A 26,754-nucleotide genomic window follows, 5' to 3' on the forward strand; every position below is an offset into this window, starting at 1 on the left:
GAGCTCTCAGGCTGAGGTTGGCACTAGTCTAAGGCTGAAGCCAGGTTATTTCCACAAGAGAAATGCCTATCACCCTTTCTGAGACTCAATAGCAAGAAACCAGGTCAAACAAAAAGAAGAAAAAAACAGGTGCCATCAAATGGACTCTGCCTCATGGCAGCCACAGGTGTGTCAGAGTAGAACTGTGTTCCATAGGAATTTCAACAGCTGATTTTTCAAAAGTAGATTGCCAGGCCTTTCTTCTGAGGCAGCTCTAGGTGGACGGGGACCTCCAACCCTTTCATGAGCAGCCAAGCATGTTAACTATTGGTGCCGTCCAGGGATTCTACCTGAGCAAACATTTACTGAGCGACATGTGTGCACAGGGCGCCGTGTTGAACACCACAGAGGGCATGGATGGGCAAGACTGACTCTGAAGATCTCACAGCAGAGGGAGATAAGACAAGTACATAAATAACTGCTATACAAGGTTGGAGAAGTTCCATAAGAAAGTTTCCAAAGGAAAAAAAAGTCCAAGGAGGATGAGTTGGGGATGACCTGGTGGAGGACATGACAGCTAAAGGTTGAGGTGTATGGGGTATACATTCTGGGTGCAGCAGATCACACGGGCCTGTCAGGAAATCCAGGGTATCTGTTTGGCTTGCGTGTACGTAAACATGTAACACAACACAAAATGGCACTGAAAAATTATCTGGGGACCATGCCAAGGAAGGGCATTGAGTATTTGGGTAAAGAGTTGACACTTGATTCCTTAAGCACTGGAGAACCCTCCAGTGCTATTCAAGGACATACCAGGTAGGATACTTTCCACTGTAAAAGGCCCAGCCAAAAGTCCAGCCAACAGTGGTTTAAGCAATAAGGACATTTTATCATCTCACAAGACAAGAAATCTGGAATTTTAAATAATTCCAGAGCTGGCGAACTCAGCATCTCAACGATGCCAAGGCTGAAGTCAGCCCCTTTGCAATTCTCTTGGCTTCCCCCTACGATCACAAGATGATCACCACAGTATATAATTATCACACCTGCTCAGAATCACGTTCAAAGGCAAGAGGAAGGCTCAAGGGCGTCTCTGTCTCTTTTTAACAGGGAGAAACATCTTGCCGAAGCTCCTAGCATTTTGCTTGGTCCCGCTGGCCAGAAATGGTCCATAGTGTCGTGTTCCCCTAAACCAATCACTAGAAAGGAGAGTGGGATGATTATTTTTTGTTTAGGCCAACATGGTTCGTCTCCTGGAACTAGAGGAGACGTCCGTCTTCCCAGACCAGACCCACTGCAGCCCTTAGCTGCACAAAACGTGTGTTTTCTTGGCAAGGAAGAAGGAGAGAAAGGTTATTAGCAGGCAGCCAACCTTGTGTCTACCGTGGAGTCAGTCATCAGAACTGCTTTTTCTTTGTTGTTGTTGAAAGTGTACACAGCAGAACATGCACCAGCTCAACAGTTTCTGCGTGTACAATACAGGGACACTGATTACATTCTGCAAGTCGGGCAACCATCCCCACCCTTTCCTCAGTTATCCTTCCCCACTTAACACGAACGCACTGCCCCCTAAGTTTCTTCTCTAACCTTTTGAGTTGCTGTTGTCAATTTGATCCCACATAGATAGATCTTAAAAGAGCACAAGGCAAACTTTTTTTTTTTTTTTACCAGTTAAGCTAAACGGTTGTCTGGTTTCAACCCAGTGAGCAGGTCTGACTGCTCAGAGCGTGAAAAGCGGGGGGCAGCGTTGTTCCTTTCTGACAGTGCTGCCTAGTGGTTACAACGCTGGGTTGTGGGTTTGCGCTTCCGGGGTTCCGATCCCAGCTCTGCCTCTTGCTACCTGTGAGCCTAACACTGTGGCTGCTTCTTTGTTCCTCTGTCTCCTGCTCTCCCACATCAGGACACTAAGGGTGTCTGCTGACCTCACAGAGTCTCAGAGGCCTGAGAAGATTGGTGACAGGCACTTGACCTGTGCCTGCATGAATGTGTACACACTCAGTGGGCGTTGACCCCTGTTGTCTCACCTGTCTCTGAGTGTGTCCTGGCCGCCAGGGAGACTGGCTCTTTCTGCGGCGCTTCCTCTAATGACCTGGCCCCCGCTTCTCCTCAGACGTCCCCAAAGAGCAGCAGCTGCAGGCAGTGCAGGCCGCCATCTTGCTGCTGGCTGACGAGAACAGGGAGGTCCTCCAGACACTGCTGTGCTTCCTCCATGATGTCGTCAGCTTGGTGGAGGAGAATCAGATGACACCCATGAACCTGGCCGTGTGTCTGGCCCCCTCCCTTTTTCATCTTAATTTATTGAAGAAAGAAAGCTCTCCAAGGTGGGTTTCCCTCAGCAACGCAGTAATCTCTTACCAGGCGTTCCCACAAAGATACCCAGCTGCCATCGAGTGAGCTCCGACTCGTGGTGACCCCGTGTGTGTAGAGTAGAGCTGTGCCCCATTCGGTTTTCGTGGCTGTGACCTTTCTTCTGAAGCACCTCTGGGTCGATTCGAGCTGCCACCCTTTTGGTTAGTAGTCGAGCACTTAACCATTTGTACCACCCAGGGACTAAGTTATTAAAAAGGAAAAAATTCCATGCTGTGTTGCTGCTTGAGGATTTGTCAACACTCATGTTATGACAGAGAATGTCTCAAGGCAGCCTGATTCCTGTGGCTCACATTCATAGATTTACCATGTTATCACCACGTTGACAATGTCTTTGATGATCCAGGAAGCCTGAGGAGTTTCATTTGTGTGAGTGGGAAGGGGAAAAAAAGAAAGTAGCATTTTATAATCTCTAATAAAAGGGGTCTGTTGAAGACCAGGAGCCCTGGTGGCACAGTGGTTAAGAGCTCAGCTGCTAACCCAAAGGTCGGCAGTTCAAATCCACCAGCCGCTCCTTGGAAACCCTATAGGGGAGTTCTGCCCTGTCCTATAGGGTCGCTATGAGTCGGAATCGACTCCACAGCAAAGGGTTTTGCGTTTTGTTTTTTTGGTTTGTTTAAGACCAAAGTGCCTTCGGTTAAGTGGTTTCAAGCTTTAAGAAGCAGGTGAACAACCAGCAGGTATTCCTGCCCTTGTCCCTTCCCAGGGAGTTTAGATCTGAGCTGTCAGACCCCAGCCTGGCCCAGGGCATCTGTGATGCATGGTCATTGTTTTTATGTGGAGATGAGAGAGTGTGGACCCTGAGCCGCAGCTGGGTATGCAGAGAAAACACAAGGGTTTCCTGTCTGCTTGTGACGCTCGTATTCTATTACAGAGTCATACAGAAAAAATACGCCACAGGGAAGCCAGACCAGAAGGACCTCAACGAGAACCTGGCCGCTGCACAGGGGCTGGCCCACATGATCGTGGAGTGCGACCGGCTGTTTGAGGTGCGCAAAAGGCTCTCACTGTCTTTCTTAAGCTTCTATAACTAGAGAAGACGCTTGCTGGGGTGGCCACCCGTGTGGCCTGTGTTTGTTTACTCCTGATTTTGTGACGATAAGACTTTTGGTAGCTGTGGTCTTTGCCCCCAGCACATGTACAGTCAGTTTCAAGATGCTGAGGGTTACCATGATGGTGGTTTTCACCAAATCAGTTGTATCATCTTTGGTTGCCAGGTTCGAGGCCAATCTACCGATTATGTTATGTTTGACTTTACCTCGGGACTTGATTAGGTGCCGTGTCTGTGTGTGTGTGCGTGAGCTCACGAATACAGCCAGAGGGATGTTAAAGAAGTGAGTGGACTGGACTTGGGGCATACTTTTTGTGGTAGAATTGGCATTTGTACATGGGCAAAGTGTGCTAAAAAGGTAAGGCTCCTTGAAAGAGAGGACGGCAAGATTTTGCCTCACATACTTTTGGACATGTTGTCAGGAGGGACCAGTCCCTGAAGAAGGATATCATGCTTGGTAAAGTAGAGGGTCAGTGAAAAAGAGGAAGACCCTCAATGAGTTGGATTGACACAGTGGCTGTAACGATGGGCTCAAGCTTAACGAACGATTGTGAGGATGGCACAGGACCTGGCAGTGTTTCAGTGAGTCGAAGACGACTCCATGGCACCTAACAACAACAATAACAACATTTTGAAGTCATATTTAATGTTTCAATTAACAGGTCTGTTTGTCTCTATTGACAGCTAGTAAAACCTTCTGAGCCCACATGTTGCCAAAATGAAAAAAAATACTTTCGAAGTAAAATCGAAGGCAATTGGAAAGGATGAATGGGAGGTCATTGCAGTGTTTGAATAATACAGTAAAACCTGTGAAAGCCGAACCCTGTTTAAGGCAGAAACCTGTCAGACAAGGAAAACTTAAATATTTTCCACTAACAGAGAGTAACAAAAGTGATAAGACTGCACCCTGTCAAAGGCGGAAAACTTGTGAGACCTGGAAAAACAAGGCAGTCTTGTCGAGGTCTGGCTCTCAAAGGTGTCACTGTAAATAAAACCTCAGAAATACGCTTGTACTTCCTGACCTTGAGAAGGCACCTCCGACCCTGGGCATGGATCTTCAGCAAACGTCTCTTCCCCTGTGGCACAAGCCTGTTGCTTATACCTCGCAGTTGTTAGGTGCTATCAAGTTGGTTCCAACTCACAGCAACCCTGTGTACAACAGAATGAAACACTACGCAGTCCTGCACCATCCTCACAGCTGTTGCTATGTTTGAGCCCATCGTTGTGACCACTGTGTCAGTCCATCTCTTTGAGGGACTTCCTCTTTGTCACTGACCTTCTACTTTACCAAGCATGATGTCCTCCAGAGACTGGTCCCTCCTGATAATATGTCCAAAGTGTGTGAGACAAAGTCTCACCATCCTTGCTTCTGAGGAGCATTCTGGCTGTACTTCTTCCAAAACAGATTTGTTTGTTCTTCTGGCAGTCCATGGTGTCTTCAGTGGTCTTCATGTGTTGTTGTTGGTGAAATGACTTTGCTTTCTTTATTAGTCTCAGCATTTCTTCAACTCTGTGTGACTTTCTGTGCATCTGTTGGTTCAGGTCCCTCATGAGATGATAGCACAGTCACGAAGCTCATACATGGAGGCTGAAATCCATTCTCCAACTCTGGAAGACCTGGGGAAGCATCTGGAGGAGAGCGGAGCGACATTCCATGCGTACCTGGAGCATCTGGTCCAGGGCCTCCAGAAAGAAGCCAAGGAGAAGTTCAAAGGATGGGTCATCTGTCCCAGTATAGACAATACAGACCTTGCTTTCAAAAAGGTGATCTCAGGGCTTGGAAAAAAGTACCCCCCAGAGGCCCACTCTAACCACCAGGGACCTTTTTTTTCTTTTAATAGTCCCTGGATGGCTCAAATGGTTAAGTGCTCAGCTGCTAACCAAAAGGCTGGTGGGTCGAGTCCAACCAGAGGCACCTTGGAAGAAAGGCCTGGTGATCTACAGATAGCCCTGACTTACAAGGAGGTTCTGTTCTGACAATTCCATCAGAAGTCAGTTCTGACATTAAGTTGAATACCTCTTTTTTTTGTTTGTTTTCATTATTATTACCTTTTATTATCCGTATCTTTATAAATCTGATCTTTATTTGTCTTTGGGGGTTGGAAACATTACATATAAACTTATTGATAATTTTAATACATACATAAAAAAATACATCAAAAAAAAAAAACCATTGTAACTGGGGCTCGTCATAACTCAAATACGTGAGTCGGGGACCACCTGTACTTACAAAAGGTTGCAGCCTTGAAAACCCTATGGAGCGCCGTTCCACTCTGGACACAGGGGGTCACCATGAGTCAGAAGGGACTTGACAGCAACTGATTGGTTTTGGTTCTGTATACAGGGTAGCCGCACGAACAGTGTAGGCGCATAAACAGGTAAAACACCAGCCTGGAGACTGTGAGGCACCCCTGTCCCAAATAATAAAAATACAGACCATGGAGCCAGGCTGCTTGGATCCCAGTCCTGTCTCTGCCACTTAGCTGTGTGATCCTGGGCCACTCATATGCCTCCCTGTGCCTCAGTTTTCTCCTTTGTGAAATGGGCAGGATGATAGTATCACTGTCAGAAAACCAGTTGCCATCCAGTCAATGGTGTGTGTGTCAGAGCACAACTGTGCTCCATGGAGTTTTCAATGGCTGATTGTTCGGAAGTAGATAGCCAGGCCTTTCTTCCAAGGCACCTCTGCGTGGATTCAAACCTCCAACTTTTCAGGTAGCAGCTGAGCGCATTAACTGTTTGCAGCATCGAGACTCCTCACTGTCAGAGAAGGACTGTTTAAAAACCAAATGGGTTAGGGCGGCGCCTGCGGCATAGTAACCACTGTGTGTGTGGGTGGTGGGGCTTGGGGTTATTTATTATTATTTTAAGCATCAAGGATTAACATTTTTTAATTTTAAAACTGAGGCACGCAGAATCAGTTTCAAGTTACATAACTGGTGGCTTTTTGAATGCCTGAAGAGGCACAGTGGGTTTCTGTGGACCGGGTCACCTCTGAGCAGCTCTTGGGCAATATCCTCCCTAGGTGGGCGACAGGCACCCGCTGAAGCTGTGGAAGGCATCTGTGGAGGTGGAAGCACCCCCCTCGGTCGTCCTGAACCGGGTGCTGAGAGAGCGGCACCTCTGGGATGAGGACTTTGTGCAGTGGAAGGTGGTGGAAGCGCTGGACAAGCAAACGGAGGTCTACCAGTATGTGCTGAACAGCATGCCCCCCCACCCGTCCAGGGACTTCGTGGTCCTCAGGTAAGCCTGGGTTGTGTGGTGCTGTGCGCCCAGGGCGCAGGAGAGATGCAGTTCAGGCGCTTCACCGTTCCACCCCCTAAATTCACGCTCCACTCCCCACAGCCGGGCGACTTCACCCCAGGAGAGCTTGCTGCCTTTCTGCTGACTTCCTGCCTCTGTCACCCAGTTCACAGCTCTGCCTGCCGGGGCTCTTTCATGGCCCCACTCAGGTGGTGCACACATTTTATTAGGCTATAAATATTGCTCGTTTCCTCAAAACAGAGGCCCAAGAATAGCTGCCGTTTGTCCCGTTGCATTTGCTGCCAAATTCAGCCAATTGAGCCTGACTGGCTCTTTTTGCCCTAATTTTTCCTTGCCCCCGCCCACCACCCCCAGGAAAGCACGTCTTCAGTTTGTGTTACTCTCGAGTTTTGAGTGTTATACGAACTCCTTTGTGTGAACATAAATGCTCACAGCTAGTTGTTGAGGATGGAGCTGTGGCACAGCCTGGAAGGCCTGGAGCCAGGTGGGACTCTCGAATGTGCACAGATTCCAGGATCTGACAGGCATGCTGACTCTGTCTGCTGTTGAAATACCGCTTCTGATTGATCCCTGGGTTGGGTTCCAGACCCCTGCTGTCTGGGTGTGGAATGCGATGTCCCACCCTCGTTTTGAAGTTGGTGCAGTAGAAACGGGATGCTAAGTCAGTATTCCATCAGGAAGAATATCAATGGAGGCTACCAAAGAACTTGAATAAGATGTAATTAGAGCAATATATCTTTTTTCTTTGTTTTTGGTGAAAATATACACAGTCATACACCATTTCAACAATTTCTACATGTACAACTCAGTGACATTGATCATTCTTCAAGTTGTGCCAACGTTCTCGCTATCCTTCTCCGAATTGTTTCATCACCATTGACTTAAACTCACTGCCCCCTAAGCTTCTCATCTAACCTTTCGAGTTGCTGTTGTCAATTTGATCCCATATAGATAGTTCTTTAAAAGAGTACCATGCTCAAGGCGGACATACTCTACTTATTAAGATAAACTAACTTTCGGTTCAAAGAAGTCTTCAGCTAACAGTTTTGGTTCAAAGTTTAAAGATTATCTCGGGGCAATGGTTTCAGGGTTTTATCCAGCTCATATGGCTCCAGAAAGTATGGATTCCATTGAGAATTTGAAATTCTCTTCTGCATTTTTCCCCCTTTGGATCAGGATTCTTCTACAGCCTCTTTGATCAAAACGATCAGGACTGGTAGGCAAGCACCATCCAGTTCTTTTCTATATTGATTACTGATAACAAACAAGCACTTTCTCCCCTCAGAGATTAGCAGTGTAAAAGGAATGACTAGTGAAATTGCCAAATGGATATTTAAAATACTTTCTCCATGAGATTAGTTTTGGTGGCAAACTAAAGGTTGCTTTTCACAAGGGATTATGCCTTTGGAATTGGTCTTGGTACCTTGACTTTTATTTATTTACTTTTTTCTGGTTCATCATTACGTACTATTTTATTTATTTATTTTATAATTAAGCTTTAGGTGAAAGTTTACAGGTCAAGTTAGTTTCTTATTCAAAAATCTATACACATATTGTTTTGTGACATCAGTTGCAGTCCTCAAAAGGTGACAGCACCCTCCCTCTTTCCACATTGGGTCCAGATTTCCTGTCCTTCTCCCCTTGCTTTTGGGTAGGAGTTGCCCATTTCGTCTAGTATATTTGATTGAACTAAGAAGCACGAAGCACGTTTCTCACATGTGTTATTGTGTGTTTTATAGGCCTATCTAATCTTTGTCAGAAAAGTGGGCTAGCAGGGTGTCCAAGGGCCATAGTCTTGAGGGTTTCACCAGTCTTTGTCAAACCTGGAGACCTGGTCTGTTTTTGTGAATTTGAATTTTGTTCTACATTTTTCTCCTGCTCTGTCCAGAACCCTCTATTGTGATTCCTGTCAGAGCTATCAGTGGTAGTAGCTGGGTACCATCTAGTTCTTCTGGGCTCAGGCTAGCGGAGGCTGTGGTTCATATGGTCCATTAGTTCTTTGGACTAATGTTTTCCTTCTGCTTTTGGTTTTCTTCATTCCCCTTTGCTCCAGATGGGATGGAATCAATAGATATATCTTAGATGGCCACTCACAAGCTTTTAAGACCCCAGATTCTACTCACCAAAATAGGATGTAGAAAATTTTCTTCATGAGCTATGTTATGCCAGTTGACCTAGATGTCCACCAATACTCTGGCCCCAGCCCTCCACGCCAACAACATGGTCCCTCAAGGTGTTTGGATGTGCCTAGGAAACGTCTATGACTTTGCCTTGGTCAAGTTGTGCTGGTGTCCCCTATATTGTGTGTTGTCTTTCCCTTCACCAAAGTTGACACTTGTCTATTGTCTAGTTAGTGAGTTCTCCCCACCCACCTCCTTGTAACCATTAAAGAATGTTGTTTTCTGTGTGTTAACTTTTTCTTGAGTTTTTATAATAGTGGTCTCATACAGTATTTGTCCTTTTGTGATTGACTTATTACACTCAGCATAGTGCCCTCCAGATTCATCCATGTTGTGAGATGTTCTGCAGATTCATCATTGTTCTTTATGCACAGTATTCCATTGTGTGTATATACCATAATTTGTCCATTCATCTGTTGATGGACACTTAGATTGTTTCCATCTTTTTGCTGTAGTGAACAATGCTGCAGTGAACATGGGTGTGCCTATGTCTATTTGCTTGACTTCTCTTATTTCCCTAGGATATATTTCTAGGAGTGGGATTACTGGATTGTATGGTATTTCTATTTCTAGCTTTTTAAAGAGTTTTCATATCTTCTTCCATAGTGTTTGTACCATTTTACATTCCTACCAGCAGTGCATAAGAGTTCCAATCTCCATGCAACTTCTCCAGCATTTATTATTTTCTGTTGTTTCCTTTTTTTTTTTTTTTAATTAGTGGAGTATTGTCTGGGAAAAATAGTATCTCATTGTAGTTTTGATTTACATTTCTCTAATGGCTAATGAACATGAGGATTTCCTCATGTGTAAGCTAGCTGCTGCTTTGGTGAAGTGCCTGTTCATATCCTTTGCCCATTTTTTTTATTGGATTATTTGTCTTTTTGTTGTTGAAGTATTCTATGAATTTTAGAGATTAGACCCCTGTCAAATATTTTGTAGCCAAAAACTTTTTCCCAGCCTGTAGGTTCTCTTTTTACTCTTTGGGTAAAGTCTTTTGGTGAGCATAGCTGTTTGATTTTTGGGAGCTCCCAGTTATCTAGTTTCTCTTCTGGTGTTTGTACGTTGTTAGTTATGGTTTGTATACTATTTATGCCATGTATTAGGGCCCCTAGCATTGTCCCTATTTTTTCTCCCATGATCTTTATTGCTTTAGGTTTTATATTTAGGGCTTTGATCTATTTTGAGTTAGTTTTTGTACATGGTGTGAGGTATGGGTCCTGTTTCATTTTTTCACAGGTGGACATCCAGTTATGCCGGCACCATTGTTAAAAAGACTGTCTTTTCCCCATTTAACAGATTTTGGCCCTTTGTCAAATATCAGCTGCTATAGTTGGATAGATTTACATCTGGGTTCTCAATTCTGTTCCATTGGTCTGTGTATCTGTTGTTGTACCAGTACCAGGCTGTTTGGACTACTGTGGTGGTATAGAAGGTTCTGAGATGAGGCAATGTGAGGCCTCCTACTTTGTTGTTTATCCAGGACCTCTTTCCTTTCCACATAAAGTTGGTGATTAATTTTACCATCTCGTTAAAGAATACTATCGGAATTTGGGTTGATACTCAAGTACCTTGACTTTTAAGGGTTGATTTTCTCTTAATTATATGGTTCTCTTGGAGCCCTGGTGGCGCAGTGGTTGAGAGCTTGGCTGCTAATCAAAAGGTCAGCAGTTCGAATCTACCAGCCGTTCCTTGGAAACCCTTCAGGGCAGTTCTACTCTGTCATATGGGGTCGCTGTGAATCGGAATCAACTTAATGGCACCTAAGAACAACAACATGCTTGGATAGTTCAGGAACAAGGAACTCACTGCCTCCAGAGACAGCCCACTCCATGTGTGGTGACACACACAGTTAGACAGCTATTATCTATACGGAAGTAAAGCATACCTTCTGGAGCCCATTAGACGAAATTTACTTCTCTCACTCAAGAGCCACTCAGGTACTTGAAGGGAGCCCTGGTGGTGCAGTGGCTGAGTGCTCAGCTGCAAACCTAAAGGTCAGCAGTTTGAATTCACAAATCAATCTGTGGGGGAAAGATGTGGCAGTCTGCTTCCATAAATGTTGTTGTTGTTGTTAGGTGCTGTTGAGTCAGTTCCTACTCATAGCAATCCTATGTACAACAGAATGAAACACTGCCTGGTCCTGAGCCATTCTCACAATCTTTGTTATGCTCGAGTCCGTTGTTGCAGCGACTGTCTCGGTCCATCTCATTGAGGATCTTCCTCTTTTTTGCTGACCCTCTACTTTACCATGCATGAGGTCCTTCTTCAGGGATTACCCCTCCTGATAATATATCCAAAGTACATTAGACAAAGTCTCACCATTCCTCCCTTCTAAGGAGCATTTTGGCTGTACTTCTTCTCAGACATATTTGTTCATTCTTCTGGAAGTCCATGATATTTTCGTTATTCTTCACCAACACCATAATTCAAAGGCATCAGCTCTTCTTTGGTCTTCCTTATTCATTGTCCAGCTTTCACATGCATATGAGGTGACTGAAAACACCACGGCTTGGTTCAGGTGCACCTTAGTCCTCAAGGTGACATCTTTGCTTTTGAACACTTTAAAGAGGTCTTTTGCAGCAGATTTGCCCAATGCAATGTGTCATTTGATTTCTTGACTGCTGCGTCCATGGCTGTTGATTGTGGATCCAAGTAAAATGAAATCCTTTACAACTTCAATGTTTTCTCCATTTAGCATGATGTTGCTTATTGGTCCAGTTGTGAGAATTTTTGTTTTCTTTATGTTAAGGTGTAATCCATACTGAAGGCTGTAGTCTTTGATCTTCATCAATCAATGCATATTACAGCCTTGGAAACCCTATGGGGCAGTTCTACCCTGTGACGGGGGGCCACTATGAGTTATAATCACCTTGACAGCAACAGGCGTCAGATACTTGAAGGTAGCTAGGGGGCCCCACTGTGTTTTCTTCAACGTGAACACCACTGGTTGGTTTATCCTGTCAGACTTGAATCAAGCATCCCCTCCTCCAGGTCACCTCCCCCACCTGTGCCCCATCCCCAGAGTGATCCCAGAGTGTCTGGACCCACGGTGCACCCACGTTCTGTTTGAGCAGCTATGCCTCTTGCGGGCTGGGCCTCTCCTGTGTCCTCAGTGCCACCTTCCCAGCGCCCAGCTGGCCACCTGCTCAATAGACATTTGTTGAATGAATTGAATGAATGAATCCTAATTCCAGCTGTACAAGGCCACCTCTTCAATACGGCAGGAGCCTCCCCAGCATCACCTTGGAGAGCTGTGAGACCATTCCTGGCGTCCAGGCCCAAGAGCCGACACTCTTCTTTTCAACTGCATTGTTCAAGCTTTACATGCACTTAAGGAAGGAAACCATTCAACAGCAACAACCAACCAGATGCCATTGAGTTGATTCTGACTCCTGGCAACCCCATGTGTGTCAGAGGGTTTACAATGACTGATTTTTAGGAAGTAGATCACCCAGTTTTTCTTCTGAGGAACCTCTGGGTGGACTTGAAGCTTCAGCCTTTCCGATAGCAGTCAAGCATGTTAACTGTTTGTACCCCCAGGGACTACATGGAAACCATTCCAAACCAAACCAAAACAAACCCATTGCCATCAAGTCAATTTTGACTCACAGCAACCCCGTGTGATAGGGTAGAACTGCCCCATACAGTTTCCTAGGCTGTAATCTTTATGGAACAGATTGCCAGGCCTTTCACCCATGGAGCTGCTGGTGGGTTCAAACCCCCAGCCTTTCGGTTAGCAGCTGAATGCTTAACCGCTGCACCACCATTGCTCCTTTGGAAACCATTACCGTTATCCAAACAACTATGACTGGAGTCTGAGCCTAGGCATCGGGCAGGAAACGTGAGCATCCACCTCAGCCCAAGCTCAGGCTTCTCTGTGTGTCTTGGCCGTGACTTGGCCATCACTGTGCTGTGTGGGTTGTTTGCCGCAGGACCTGGAGGACGGATCTGCCCAAAGGGATGTGCACCTTGGTGTCCATGTCAGTGGAGCATGAGGAAGCCCAGCCGATGGGTGGCGTGCGTGCAGTCGTGATGGACTCTCAGTACCTGATAGAGCCGTGCGGCTCCGGAAAGTCGAGACTGACCCACATCTGCAGGGTCGACCTCAAGTAAGTATGAACTAGGAGGACTGCTGCTGTGGGCGAGTGTGTGAATTGGCTCACATGGCGCATTCGTGAGGACCCTGCTTTTCACCCCTAACTTCTTTTCTTCTTTATAATAGTAATAATGTATTGGCATATTTAAGGAGTCCTGGTGGCACAGTGGTTAAGTGCTCGGCTGCTAACCCAAAAGTCAGTGGTTCAAACCACCAGCCACTCCACGGGAGAAAGATGTGGCAGCCTGCTCCCATAAAGGTTACAGCCTTGGAAACCGTACAGGGCAGTCCTACTGTGTCCTGTAGGGTCACTATGAGTCGAAATCGGGTGTGGTTTTGGTTTGATTATTGGCTTATTTAGCTGGAAATTCTGGGAAGATTTTATTTCAGGCCCTCACAGAACCAACCGCTCAAGCAGTGTCATCAGAAATGTCCCTCTGTGTCAGCTTCAGGCTTAGACAAGCCCTAGTAGGGGGGTGGTTGACGAATGTTTGATGACTCCTGGCAGCTCCCACGGCCTTAGCACCATCATTAGTCAAGTGCCTACCAAGTGTTTGGTGTGCCAACTTGGAATTCCACATACTATATCCTTGACCCGAGGGGCCCCCTTTCCAGAGCAGGTGATGCCCTGAGCACTGGTCCTAGCACCTACCCCACCACCTTGCTGCCTGTTGAAGGCACTGGCTCTCAGTGATACTTGGCATTGTTGGGGGGCCAACATCCCTCAAGATGTTGGGATACACAGTGCATGCACACACATACATGAACACACACACACTCATGTACGCGTGGAAACGGTGCACTCATACATGCACACATGCACCTGTGCACACATGCACACATATACATGAACATACTCATATACACATGAAAACATGGTGCACTCATCCATGCACATGTGCACATACGCACACACGCACATGAACACACACTCATACACATGAAAACATAGTGCACTCATACACACGTTCACCTATGCCCACACACACACAAATACACTCATATACACATGAAAACAGTGCACTCACCCATGCACATGTGCACATATGCACACACGTGCGCACACATATGAACACATACACTCAGTACACATGAAAACATGGTGCACTCACCCGTGCACACATGCACATATGCCCATATGCACACACATACAGACTCACACATGCATACATGGTTGTTATGGGTGCTGACACTGTGCTCCATTTGAGTAGAATACATGGACTGGAACCACAGTACTGTCATTTTATATCATTTGCACTTTTCCTTAATTGCCGTTAGCAGGCTTCCATACACGATTACTTATGGCTCTCCCAGCTCTCTTCTCCCCTTTTCAAAATTCCTGACTTTTCCCCTCCAGCCCTTGGCGCTTTTTTTATTTTCATTTTAGAAGTCCCTGGGTGGTGCAGACAGTTCACACGCTTGGCTGCCAACCGAAAGAAAAGTTAGCGGTTTGGGTCCACCCAGAAGTGCATCAGAAGAAAGGCCTGGCAATCTGCTTCTGAAAACTCACAGCCACTGAGCATCTGTGCAGCACAGTTCTGCTCTGACACGTGAGGGGCCCCAGGAGTCTCCATCGACTCCACGCGACAGGTTTATTTTGCTGTTGTCTCCACTATATCTCCGTGCTTCTTGCAGGGAGCAAGCACAAGCAGTAGCCCGTAGTGGACACTCAGTAATTCTAAGTGCCCTTCTCTTGTATTTCTTTGATGCCTGCGTCCTTTTGCTGACCTCTGCACTCACCCTTCTTGAAGAAGAAATGCACTTGAACCCAGCTTTTTGATGACATTCATTAGGCTGAACCAGAGATTTGGTCTGGGGAGATATTTACCGATTTATCTCAGTAAATTATCCATTTAGTCTGAATCGTCTCCTCTCACCCTGAGGAGCTGGTATCATCCTAGAGCACCTGAGGAGTACTGAAAAGATACAGTAAATACTTGGCAGCGACACAATGGGGTCTCATACCCTCGAGGCGACATGTCCAAGCTGTATGCAAACGTACCAAAAACCAAGGCACGAGGACAGCCCTTGTGTGCCAGGACTGACTATTCTGATTTAGAAAAAGACGTTTCCACTCCCTTTCTGATTTTTCTCCCCACAGGGGTCACTCCCCAGAGTGGTACAACAAAGGCTTTGGACATCTGTGTACAGCGGAAGTTGCCAGGATCAGAAACTCTTTTCAGCCCCTCATTGCTGAGGGTCCAGAAACTAAAATCTGAGTCTTCCCCCAAGTGGGTCATCAAGCTCAGGGAAGAGGAAGTAAAAGCAGACACTTGTGGGACAGCGTGAACATGTGGCAGCAAGAGAGAGATCAGCAGGTGTGCTTCATGCTGAAAATGGACACGCCACACAGTCGGAATGTCCAAGACACAAGAAGGTGTGAGAACTGTTCCTAGCCCTCCTGGAGAAGGCTATATCCCTACTAATATAATATTTTTAAAAATCAGAACATTTATCTATGTTACTTAAAATTAAATAGATTATTCCTTGTGCATTGCCTAATTTGCTATTTAAAGGCTTCCAAGAAGCATATTCTTAACTGTAAATAAATGTATGTACAGCATATGTGTGCATATCTCTATCTTTACTGTATATATGTAAGATACCGATTTTATACGGAGCTGAGCTCTTTGAAAAGCGGCGCTTGACTCAGTGAACCAGTCCTCATGGAGCTTTTTCCATCGTCTCCCCACTGCAATAGACACCAAGCAGTGTCTGCTGCCGACCCCAAGGGGTGAAAATGTCACCTGTCAGTCTGCCTTGATGTCTAACCAAAGATTCGCTAACCAAAGGGAAATAACACTCAAAGGTTCTTGTGTGTCGACTGTGTCACTCGAAAACTGAGAGTGGAGTGTTGAATAAAGGTGAAGAAAGGGATATCTTTCTCTAAAAGCAGAGCAGTATGTGAGAAGTTATGACCAAATTTAAGGCTAGGTCACAAGCTGCCACTAGGCCTGGCCAGATGTGGTTTCGGTGAGATTTCAGATTCTGATTGGAGTCAGAGCGAGTGACTGAAACAGATCCAATGTTTCCCCCGAGATTAGAGCTGAATATAATCACCTTTCCGTATTCACAGCCAATAGAACCGCCATGCTTTCTAAAGTCTTCATAGATATGTTTCTTAGGGTTCTTAAATGTTATTCTCTTTGACCAGTGGCCTGTTTGGTCACAATTAATTGATATTTTCGTGTCCATGGATTGCACTGAATCTTCTCTGGATACAAGCAAAGGAAGATAATGGTTATCCAAGAGAACTAGACATATACCTTCAGGGAATTCACATTGTTACATAGGATGCTTTTAAAATATAACTCATTAAAGTCTTGTCATCTGAGAGACAGGGTTTTTGACTAACATAAGACCAAAACTATATTCTTTAAATAGTTTTGGAAAAAAAAAAAACAAGTTTATTAATTCTGTGTTTCTTCGTTAGCTAGCTCAAGCTCCCGATGCATTTGACCCATCTTTATTTATTATTGTACAGACAAAGCAAATCAACTCTCCTAACCAGTTGCCAATGGACATAAGTTGTGTTTTTACTGTAATTGAACAACTGCAGAGAGAGAGAAATTATTGTGTTTGGTTTCAGGGAGAGGGTTGTTTTTCGTTTGTTTATGTTTGTTTTGTTTTGGTAGCCACTGACAGAGACTGATAGGATTTAGCAACTGATGTTGGAGGCGAAAAAGAAAAACTTAAGTGTTTTCCATTCTTTTTTATTAAATGGATTTATGTAATTTTTTCTTATCAGCAATGTGCAATTGTTCTATTGAGAGGGATAAAAGTGCTATATATGAGTTCAATATGATGCAAAGAAAATCATACTGTTTGAATTATGTTCTAGGGGGTTTTCATTTCCACACCTACCTAAGAAGGTAACAGCAAACCCATAATTTACTATTTGGGCAATGAGCTGTGAGCAAAATAAATTCACTTCTGCTCTCGCATTTTAAATTTAACCATAACTGCTATATTTCTTTAATTTACATGGATAATTTTGTTAGCAAAACACTGGCCCTGCCCCAGAAATGGGGCTTACATGTTTGGAAAATATAATGTCCACTGTAAGGGTGAAGAGTGTTGTATCACGTACAACAGAGCTTGTAGAACCCTGAAGTGTGTGAGGATCATCCAGGGTCTTGTTAGACTGCAGACTCTGGGGTGGATCTGAGAGTCTGCATTTCTAACGAGCCTCAGGTATCCCTTTGCTGCTGGTTCACGGACCACAGTTTGAGTAGACGGGATTTCAGACTTCCCTTCTCTTCAAATTACCTGACTTTTTTATGCAGAAACTAATCGCATCACGGCTGTGTAACAACCCAGTGCATCTTTTAAAAAAAGAAGGAAATAAAGGGGAAAAAGAGGAAGACAAAGATGCGTCAAGCTTGTTTGTCAAATACCACAGTATTTTATTATTGTTATCTTGCCAATGGAAATAAAATATAATATCGCATTTTATTATTGTATTTATACCTCATGTATTTTTTACCTCAGTTGTTGGCTATCAATCACCAATTGTAAATAAATAACTGCCAAGGCAAATAAATTTCTATACATTAAATATTTCCAATTTCCTGCAAAAGACATGTTGATTTTCGTGCTTCGTCTCTTAAGTGGAAAACCCACTTCGGGAGAAAGCCTTCTATCTAAGATAGGCTCCCGTGAGCTTGACTCCTCAGCACCACAGCCAACGTCCTCTCCAAAATGTGTGGTTATCAGCTGACACTCACCAGCCCTCAGAGGCCTCACCCCGTGTCTCAGACAGTGAGGTGGTCGGTGGGGACTTCTCCGTGCCGCACACCCGCTGCGTCGCGTCAGCCCCAGCTCGTGGTGCGCCTAGCTGTGTCGGTACAGCTGTGCTCCCTGAGGTTGTCAACAGATGATTGCTCAGAATCTGATCACCAGGCCCTTCTTCTGAGGCACCTCTGGGTGGACTTGAACTTCCAACCTTTCAGTTAGAAGTTGAGCACATTAACTATTTGTACCACCCAGGGACTCCAGAGTTTTTTTTTTTTTTTTTTTTGGAGAAGAGGCATTTCATTATTCTTAATTCCAGAGTTATAAAAACACAAAATTTTTATTAGATTTAGTGGACTCTTTAGCTGCATTTCATTGAGTAGAAAAGAAATTAAAACTTAATGAAGTGATTTACAACTTCACTGCTAGACCAAGGTCAGTAGCCAAGCCCGACTTTTAAAACATAACAAAGGTAGCTCCAAGCTAAGCGAGCAGGAACCCCCAAGCATCCTCAGTTGCAGGCTGCAAAAGCCACAGCAGTCTAAAGGGCATGTTGTTGTGGTGTGCTGTCAGGCTGGTTTGGACTCAGGGCAACCCTGTGTGACAAGGTAGACCTGTCCCATAGGGTTTCCTATCCTGTAATCTTTTTTTTTTTTAACCTAATAAAAGTGGTTTTTATTTTATAGATGAGACGCCCAGAAAAGAAAAAAAGAGTAGTTCAAGGATATCCAGTTAATTATTCCCAGTAATCGGTTTCTAGATCCCTTATTCATGTTTTGGGGCCTTCCGTTAAACAGATAAAGTCAGCATTGCCATCACCATCTCCCCCATCACCATCCACCATCATCATCATTCCCAACGTTCATCATCCCCCATCATCACCATCCCCTATCATTTTCATCATCCCCCATCATCACCATCCCCCATCATCACCATCCCCAATAACTATCCCCCATCATCACCATCCCCCATCATCACCATCCTCCATCACCATCCACCATCTTCATCATCCCCCATCATCACTATCTTCCATCATCACCATCCCCCATCATCATCACCATCCACCATCATCATCCACCATCATCATCCTCCATCATCATCATCCCCATCTTCATCATCCCCCATCATCACCATCCTCCATCACCATCCCCCATCATCACCATCCCCCATCATTTTCATCATCCCCCATCATCACCATCCCCCATCATCATCATCCCCCATCATCACCATCCCCCATCATTATTATCATCCCCATCACCATCCCACATCGTTATCATTATCCCCCATCATCACCATCCCCCAACTTCACCATCCCACATCATTATCATTATCCCCCATCATCACCATCCCCACTGTAACTTTGGATGTAATCCTATCTGGAAATGAGGTTTTTTTACGTTAATGAGGCCCTCTCAGTGTGTGTGGAAAACTCAGTCACTCCTGAGTGGTACAAGGAGCAGAACTGACACAGAGATATGCAAGCACAAATGGAGGAAGACAAAGGCCACACCACATGATGACAGGCTGTAGTCTTTACGGGAATGGGTCTCCAGGTCTTTTCTCCTGCGGAGCCGCTGGGTGGCTTTGACCTTTCATTAAGCAGCCATTCTCTTAACCACCAGGGCTCCTTATAGAGCACACACCCACCAAGAATTGTTCAATCTGCTTCCTGCTCATCCCATTCATGCTTTCTCCTGTTACTTGAAAGTTTTGCCTTCATAGGCAAAGGAGGAAGGAGCTCTGGTGGTACAGTGGTTAAAGCGCTCAGCTATCAACCAAAAGGTCAGAGGTTTGAACTCACCAACTGCTCTGTGGGAGAAGGATGTGGCAGTCGGTTTCCATAAGGATTTACAGCCTAGGTAACCCTATGGGGCAGTTCTACTCTGTTCTGTAGGGTCGCTGTGAGTCGGAATCCACTTGAGGGCAATGAGTAGGCAAAGGAGGAATTTCATCGACCCGTTCCTTTTTCTGTGGGAAGGAAGAGAATGTGGTGATCATTCTAGAAGCCACAGCCCTCAAATGGTGTCCCGGCGACCCTGGATCAATAGAATTAAAACTGGATTCTGAACATTCTTCATGGAATTCTTTGTTACGATACTGTCCTACTTTTTTGATATTTGGCCAGAGAAAAACCGGCTCTGTGACTTCTTCTTGGGAAGGTGATGGACAAAGGACAAAATGACCCCCAGCCGAGTGGACTGCTCTGTGCTGACACGAACACTAAGGCAGCATGTGCTGTCTACACAAGGAATGAAGAAATAAACACCTGACACCACAACCTTGCAATGTTGGAATGCCATGAATCTTCAACAGCTGACGAAGTACAGGTTTTTAATGGTCCTTCCACAGACTAGGAAACCCTGGTGGTGTAGTGGTTAAGTGCTACAGCTGTTAATCAAAAGGTTAGCAGTTCAAATCCACCAGGAGCTCCTTGGAAAATCTATGGGGCAGTTCTGCTCTGTCCTACAGGGTGGTTATGAGTCGGAATCGACTTAACGGCAATGGGTTTTTGGTTCACAGACGAAATCTTTTGTAGTTTTTTTTTTTTTAGGTAACGTTTGTTGTGTGCTGTCAGGTGGATTCAGACTCATAGCAACCCCGTGTGATGGAGTAGAACTGCCCCATAGGGTTTCCTAGGCTGTCGTCTTTACAGGAGCAGATCTCCAGGTCTTCCTGCAGAGCCACTGGGTGGGTTCGAACCCTTTAGGCTAGCAGCCAAACGCAACTGTTTGCACCACCTCCATTCTAATCATTCATTAATTCATCAGGCCACCAAGACGCCTCTTAGCCCACATCCTCCTCACTTAGCTGAAGCTCAAAATGCCAAGTAACACTTCTGCTATGAAGCAAGATTTCCTGTATAAAACATACTCATTTGTTGGTGTTGTTAGCTACCATCCAATCAGGCCTGACTCATGATAACCCCACGTACAATGGACTGAAACGCTGCCCAGTCCTACACCATCTCCATGGTCAGTTACTGATGGACCATTGTCATCCATACGGTTTTCACTAATTTTCAGAAGTAGATTGCCAGGCCTTTCTTCCTAGTCTGTCTTAACCTGTAAACTCCACTGAAACCTGTTCCGCATCATAGTAACATGAGAGCCTCCACTGACAGACAGGTGGTGGCTGTGCACAAGGTGCATCGGCTGGGAATCAAACCCGGGTCTCTAGCATGGAGGGTGAGAATTCTACCCTGAACCACCACTGCCCCTATCCAGCTATCTTAGAAGAACAAACTCAGATCGACTCTCAGGCGTAGGCTGTTCTACATCGCTGTATAACTTCGGGCACTGTTTTATGCCCCAAGTAGCTGCCACTTCCCCACTGACGGCTAGAATCCCTGTAACAGGAGAGGAAGCCTCTGATTTCCAATAAAACAGAAAAGGCCTAATTATGCAAATGATGGTGATATAACACTGTATGGAGCTCATTCATATTAAAATGTCATCAATCACCTGTTCAGCAGGTGGGGTGGCTGATTCAAACTCTTTTGGAAACTGAGGCTGGTAAGGGATTCTGGAACCAAAACCAAAATCAAACCCATTACCATCAAGTCGATTTTAACTGATAGCAACCCTGTAGGACAGAGCAGCCCAACAGGACTTCCAAGGCTATAATCTTTATGGAGGAGCCCTGGTGGTGCAGTGGTTAAGAGCTGTGGCTGCTGACAAGAAGGTTGGCAATTTGAATCTACCAGCTGTTCCTTGGACACCACAGGGGGCAGTTCTATTCTGCCCTATAGGGTCGCCACGAGTCAGAATCAACTTGATGGCAATATTTAAAAAAATCTTTACAGAGCGGCTTGTGGGGCGGTCGTACCCCCTCCCCCCGACCTTTTGGTTAGCAGCTGAGCACTTAACCGCTGCACCACCAGGGCTCCTGGGCTTTGTAACAAGGTGGTGATAAAGGAGAGACAGCTCAACCCTGAGGTGAGGATAGGAACGTAGAGGAGGGGGCGGAGGAGCCACGCACCTGAGGCACCTTCTTCACAGGACTGCCTCGGCTGGCACTTCAGCTGGTCTGTGGAAACAACAGTGTTGTTTCTTATGAGATAACCCAGGCCAGTGCGAGCAGTGGTGGTTCAGTGGTGGGATTCTCGCCTTCCATGCCAGAGAAACACAACCGTTGTCGTGGAGTTGACTGCGACTCATAGCAACCCTGTAGGACAGAGTAGAACTGCCCCATAGTGTTTCCAAGGAGTGGCTGGTGGATTCGAACCGCTGACCCTTTGGTTAGCAGTGGAGCTCTTAACCACTGCGCCACCAGGGTTTCCAAGACCCAGGTTCAACTCTCCACAATGACCAATGCATCTCAGGCGCAGCCACCACCCAGCTGTCAGTGGGGACTCGCGCGTTGCTGTGATGATGCTGAAGAAGTTTCAGTGGGGCTTCCAGGCTAAGACGGACTAGAAAGAAAGGCCTGACATCTCTTTCTGAAAACCGGCCAATGAAAACCCTGTGGATCACAACAGTAAGGTCTGCAACTGATCACGGGGTGGCCGTGGCGGCATTTTGTTCTGTTTTGCATGGGGTTGTCATGCATCGGGGGCCAATTTGAGGGCAGTTAACAAGGGCAACAACTCAGACTAAGGGAAATTAATGTATGTATGTCTGTGGTTGCTGGGTCGAGTCGGTTCCGACTCATAGCGGCCCTATGTACAACAGAATGAAACACTGCCCGGCCCTGCGCCACCCTCACAATCGTTGTGATGCTTGAGACCATTGTTGCAGACATATATGACTACTGTGTGATTAAAAGGAGCCCTGGTGGCACAGTGGTGAAAGCACTCGGCTGCTTTGAGCCGAAAGTTGGGTGTTCTGACTCCACCAGCCGCCCCGTGGGAGAGAAACACAGCAGTCTGTCTCTATAAAGATGGCAGCCTTGGAAACCCTATGGGGCGGTGCTACTGTGTCCTTTAGGGTTGCTGTGAGCCGGAATTGACTCAGTGACAAGAGGTTTGGGTTTTTAATTTTTACAGGAGTAGACTGCCAGGTCTTCCTCTCACGGAGCCGCTCGGTGGGTTCGAATCACCAACCTTTTGGTCAGCAGCTGACAGCTTAGCCATCTCTCCACCAGGGCTCCTTTTCCAGCATAAAGCTGGTGGCAGATGTACACCGCACATCGGTGAAAAGGGCAAACACCCGTTGACTCAGTGAAGACGGCTCCCGAGCCCTGCCACATTCTAAACAGACGCAGCAGTTGTTCGGCTGCGACACTCACTTTTCAGAAGAACGTGTGGCTGTCCTAATCGTCCCCACAAATCTCAAAGTCCATATTTAACAGAGCCCTACTCGGCGGTGACCCCAAAGTGTCACCCGACAACCCTGAGGACTAGAGTACCATCCAGACTTCAGGTTATTGCATGGTGGCCATCAAGCAGGATATTTTTAATATGAAAAGAAAGGGTTTAAACAATCGTACACACAGCTGCGGCTGCTTTCACAGAACCAGACAGGAATGAGAAGCAGGCCTCCTTTCTCTGAGAAAATAAAGAACATCCTGTAATTTTATGTTGTTGTTCAAGGATTTGGCAGTGCAAAGAAACACCTCCTAATGTCCCCACATTCCAGAGTCAAGATGTTCTCCAGACATTGGAAAAAGACTGCTCAGCCCAGGCGCCTTTGTTGTTGTTGCTGTTATTGTGGTTGGGTGCTATGGACTCCATTCCAAGTCATGGTGATCCCATGTGACAGAGTAGAACCACCCAATAGGGTTTTCTAGGCTATATTTTTTAGGGGAGCAGATTGCCAGGTCTTTTCTGCCGTGGAGCCACTAGGTGGACTTGAACAGCCAACCTTTGGGTTAGCAGCCAAGCACTTAATCATTGCACCACCAGGTACAGTTGGGTAAAGGCTGAGGCAGGATTCGCTGAGAGAGAATGAGAGGGAGAGAGAGGGAGGATAAAAAGCCCTGTTCTTACTGGAAAGCAGAGCCCAAGTGTCTACACACACAGCCAACAACACACATGGCTTTTGTCTGATTACAGGGGGTGCTTCCTCTTCTTTACAAAGGGCTGTCAGCCCAGCTCCAACGGGACAGTGCCGTTACGTAACATAGAACAGCCTACCTCCTCTTACCACTTAAGACAAAGAACAGGCTGTGTTGGTTTGTTTTCTCACTGTGATGAGGCTTTTCAGGGCTACCTTGTGTCTGGTCGTGAATTTGGAACATAAACCAATAAAAGAGTCAGGTAAAAAGGATTTCAGAATTATAGAAGAAATCCTCTTTTGGGTTTTATCAACTTCAGTCCCACCCACTGCTGTCAAGTGGATTCCAACTTGTAGCAACCCTATAGGACAGAGTGGGACCGACCCATAGGGTTTCTGTCATGGATTGAATTATGTCCCCCCAGAAATGTGTGTACCCACTTGGCTGGGCCACGATTCCCAGTATTGTGTGGCTGTCCTCCATTTTGTGATTGTAATTTTATGTTAAAGAGGATTCGGGTGGGATTGTAACACCCTTAGCAGGTCTCATCCCTGTAATATAAAAGGAGTTTCCCTGGGGTGTGGCCTTTTATCTTACAAGAGATAGGAAAGGGAAGCAAGCAGAGAGTTGGGGACCTCACACCACCAAGAAAGAAGCACCAGGAGCAGAGCGCGTCCTTTGGACCCAGGGCTCCTGCACAGCGAAGCTCCTAGTCCAGGAGAAGATCAACCAGAGGGACCTTCCACCTAAGCCAACACAGATAAAGCCTCTCCCTGGAGCTGATGCCCTGAATTTGGACTTCCAGCCTTCTAGGCTGTGAGAAAATGAATTTCTCTTTGTTAAAGCCATCCACTTGTGGCATTTCTGTTACGGCAGCACTAGATGACTGAGACAGTTTCCTGGGCTGCAATCTTTACAGAAACAGACTGCCACGTCTTTCTTCTATGAAGCAGCTGGTGGGTTTGAACCGCCAACCTTCCCGTTAGCAGCCGATTGCTCTAACCACTGCACCACCAGGGCTCCTTTCAACTTCACTAATACGAGCTGACGTGTTCATTACAGTTAATTAATTACCCTTGGGGCAGCGGTGGTTCAGTGCTGGAATTCTCTCTCTCCACCCAGGAGACCCGGCTTGTATTCCCGGCCAGTGCAGCTCCTGAGCAGCCACCACCCGTCCGTCAGTGGACGCTTGTGTGCTGCTAGGATGCTGCACAGGCTTCAGCTGAACTTCCAGACTAAGAAGGACTAGGACGAAAGGCCTGGTCATCTACTTCCAAAAGTCACCCGGTGAAAACCGTATGGGTCGCAATGGTCTGATCCGCAACCCATCGTGGGGATGGTGCAGGACTGGGCAGTGTTTCATTCCATTGTGCGTGGAGTCACCAGGAGTCGGGGCAACTCGAGAGCAACAAACAGCAGCCACAATGAGATGAGGATGTGAACAAGAAGAGAGGAACCGTGCTGAGATTTTACAGCATTTGGGATTTTATGCAGAGAATTGGTTGTAGCGCAATAGACAGGATGAGGACCAACGGGGGCTGGTGAGGAGCCTCAGAGTAGCAACAGCAGAAATCCATGACCTGCTCCGGGCTGGCGGGATAAAGGAGAAGGAGGTGCCACTGGAGCCCAGGTCAGGTCTCCTGAGATAGGCCGGCAGCCCCATCCACTGGGTCCTGGCACCACATGGCCACATCACAGCCCAGCTGCATCACAGTCCCCGGGGCATCAGCAGTTTTGAAAGCTCCCTAGGTGGTTCCAGGCTGAGAGCCCCTGCTTAAAGAGCCCAGCCAGAATCTCCAACCCTCATGTTGAATCTGCTCCCCACCCACAGGGCAGACGCCAGGAGAACAGCTGAGGCCTAACCACCGCTCCAGGGTCTGGAGCAGACGTCAGAGGCACGTGGATCGGACTGCTGCTCCAACAAACTCGTGGGATGGTAAGTCAGGTGTGAGGCTGGAAGGAGGAGTCAGGGAGGTGAGGAAGAGTCAACACTTATTAGACTGACAGTCCCAGGGACAGGAGGCACAGCGCACCATGGGAAGCGCCCAGGACAAGGTAACAGCAAGCTGGAATTGCCAGAGATACTTACATGTGGTAAACAGGGCCAGGTTCTCTAGGTTTCCCGGGCTTCTGGGGATTACGCATTTTGAATAATTCTGTAGGCTCAGGGGTGTAAGTCTGCCCTGGTTGTTGGGTACCTATCCCCTGGTCACTGGGACAGTGCACAGAGGGCCAGGAGTGGGAGAACCTGACAAGGAAAGAGGTTGGAGAGTGGATTTAATCAGCTGCTCAGAAAGGAGAACCGACCTGCCTCCAGCCAGAGCCTTTGAACTGGGTCAAGGCAGCATTTTTTTTTTTTTTAATTGTGGTTTAAGTCAAAGTTTACAAACCAAGTTAGTCTCTCATATAAAAACTTACATACACCTTGCTATAGACTCCTAGTTGCTCTCCCTCTAATGCGACAGCACACTCCTTCCCTCCATCTGTTTTTGTGTCCACTCCTCCCTCTCATCTCCTCTCCAGACAGGAGCTGCCCACATAGTCTCATGTGTCTACTTGATCCAAAGAGCTCACTCTTCACCAGTATCATTTTCTATCCCATAGTCCAGTCTCCAGAGAGCATTTTAAGAAAATGGTGTCCCAACAGCCAACCTGCCCTAAGTCCCCTGGGAAGGACTCTCCAGGGGCTACACCTGATTTATAGAAAACTTTGTTCTATAGGTAACTTTATAAAAATTGCTCTGTAAAAATATTCTATCATGGGATGGAATTGACAACAGCAACTTGAAAGGTTTGATAGGAAGCTTAAAGGGCAGTGATTTTATGCTAATGGAGGAGGAACAATTCAGAAAAGGAGGGTGACGATGTTTGAAGAATGTCGTCAATGTCACTGAGTTGTACATGGAGAAATTGTGGAGTTGGCGTATGTTCTGCTGTGTATATTTTTAACAGCAAAAATGAAATAAATTATTTTAAAAAGCTATATTAAAAGAGCCATATTTTGCTTACTGTTACTGAAAAAATGGATTATCACACTGCGTGCTAATTACAGGAAACCATTATCTGGCTCAGCTGATGAGTAGGGCATTTCGGATATCCACAAATTGTCTAGAGTAGGACAGGCTGCTTAATAACCCTATTAACTTGCT

At 46.1% G+C, this 26,754-nt stretch overlaps 1 protein-coding gene across 2 annotated transcripts in view; it reads left to right on the forward strand.

The window, feature by feature from the left end:
- The window catches only part of STARD13 (StAR related lipid transfer domain containing 13), a 218,184-nt gene extending 202,280 nt beyond the window's left edge, over positions 1-15,904 (forward strand). For both annotated transcript variants that reach the window (XM_003409453.4, XM_010589364.3), the window contains 6 exons: positions 2,090-2,300; positions 3,221-3,335; positions 4,940-5,161; positions 6,423-6,640; positions 12,774-12,950; positions 15,039-15,904. In XM_003409453.4, coding sequence (XP_003409501.2) covers positions 2,090-2,300; positions 3,221-3,335; positions 4,940-5,161; positions 6,423-6,640; positions 12,774-12,950; positions 15,039-15,156 — 1,061 coding nt within the window. In that variant the 3' untranslated portion in view covers positions 15,157-15,904. The remainder of the gene's footprint in view (positions 1-2,089; positions 2,301-3,220; positions 3,336-4,939; positions 5,162-6,422; positions 6,641-12,773; positions 12,951-15,038) is intronic.
- Positions 15,905-26,754: the final 10,850 nt, after the last annotated feature.

This window comes from Loxodonta africana, chromosome 17 (assembly GCF_030014295.1).
Source record: "Loxodonta africana isolate mLoxAfr1 chromosome 17, mLoxAfr1.hap2, whole genome shotgun sequence".
Lineage (NCBI taxonomy): Eukaryota > Metazoa > Chordata > Mammalia > Proboscidea > Elephantidae > Loxodonta > Loxodonta africana.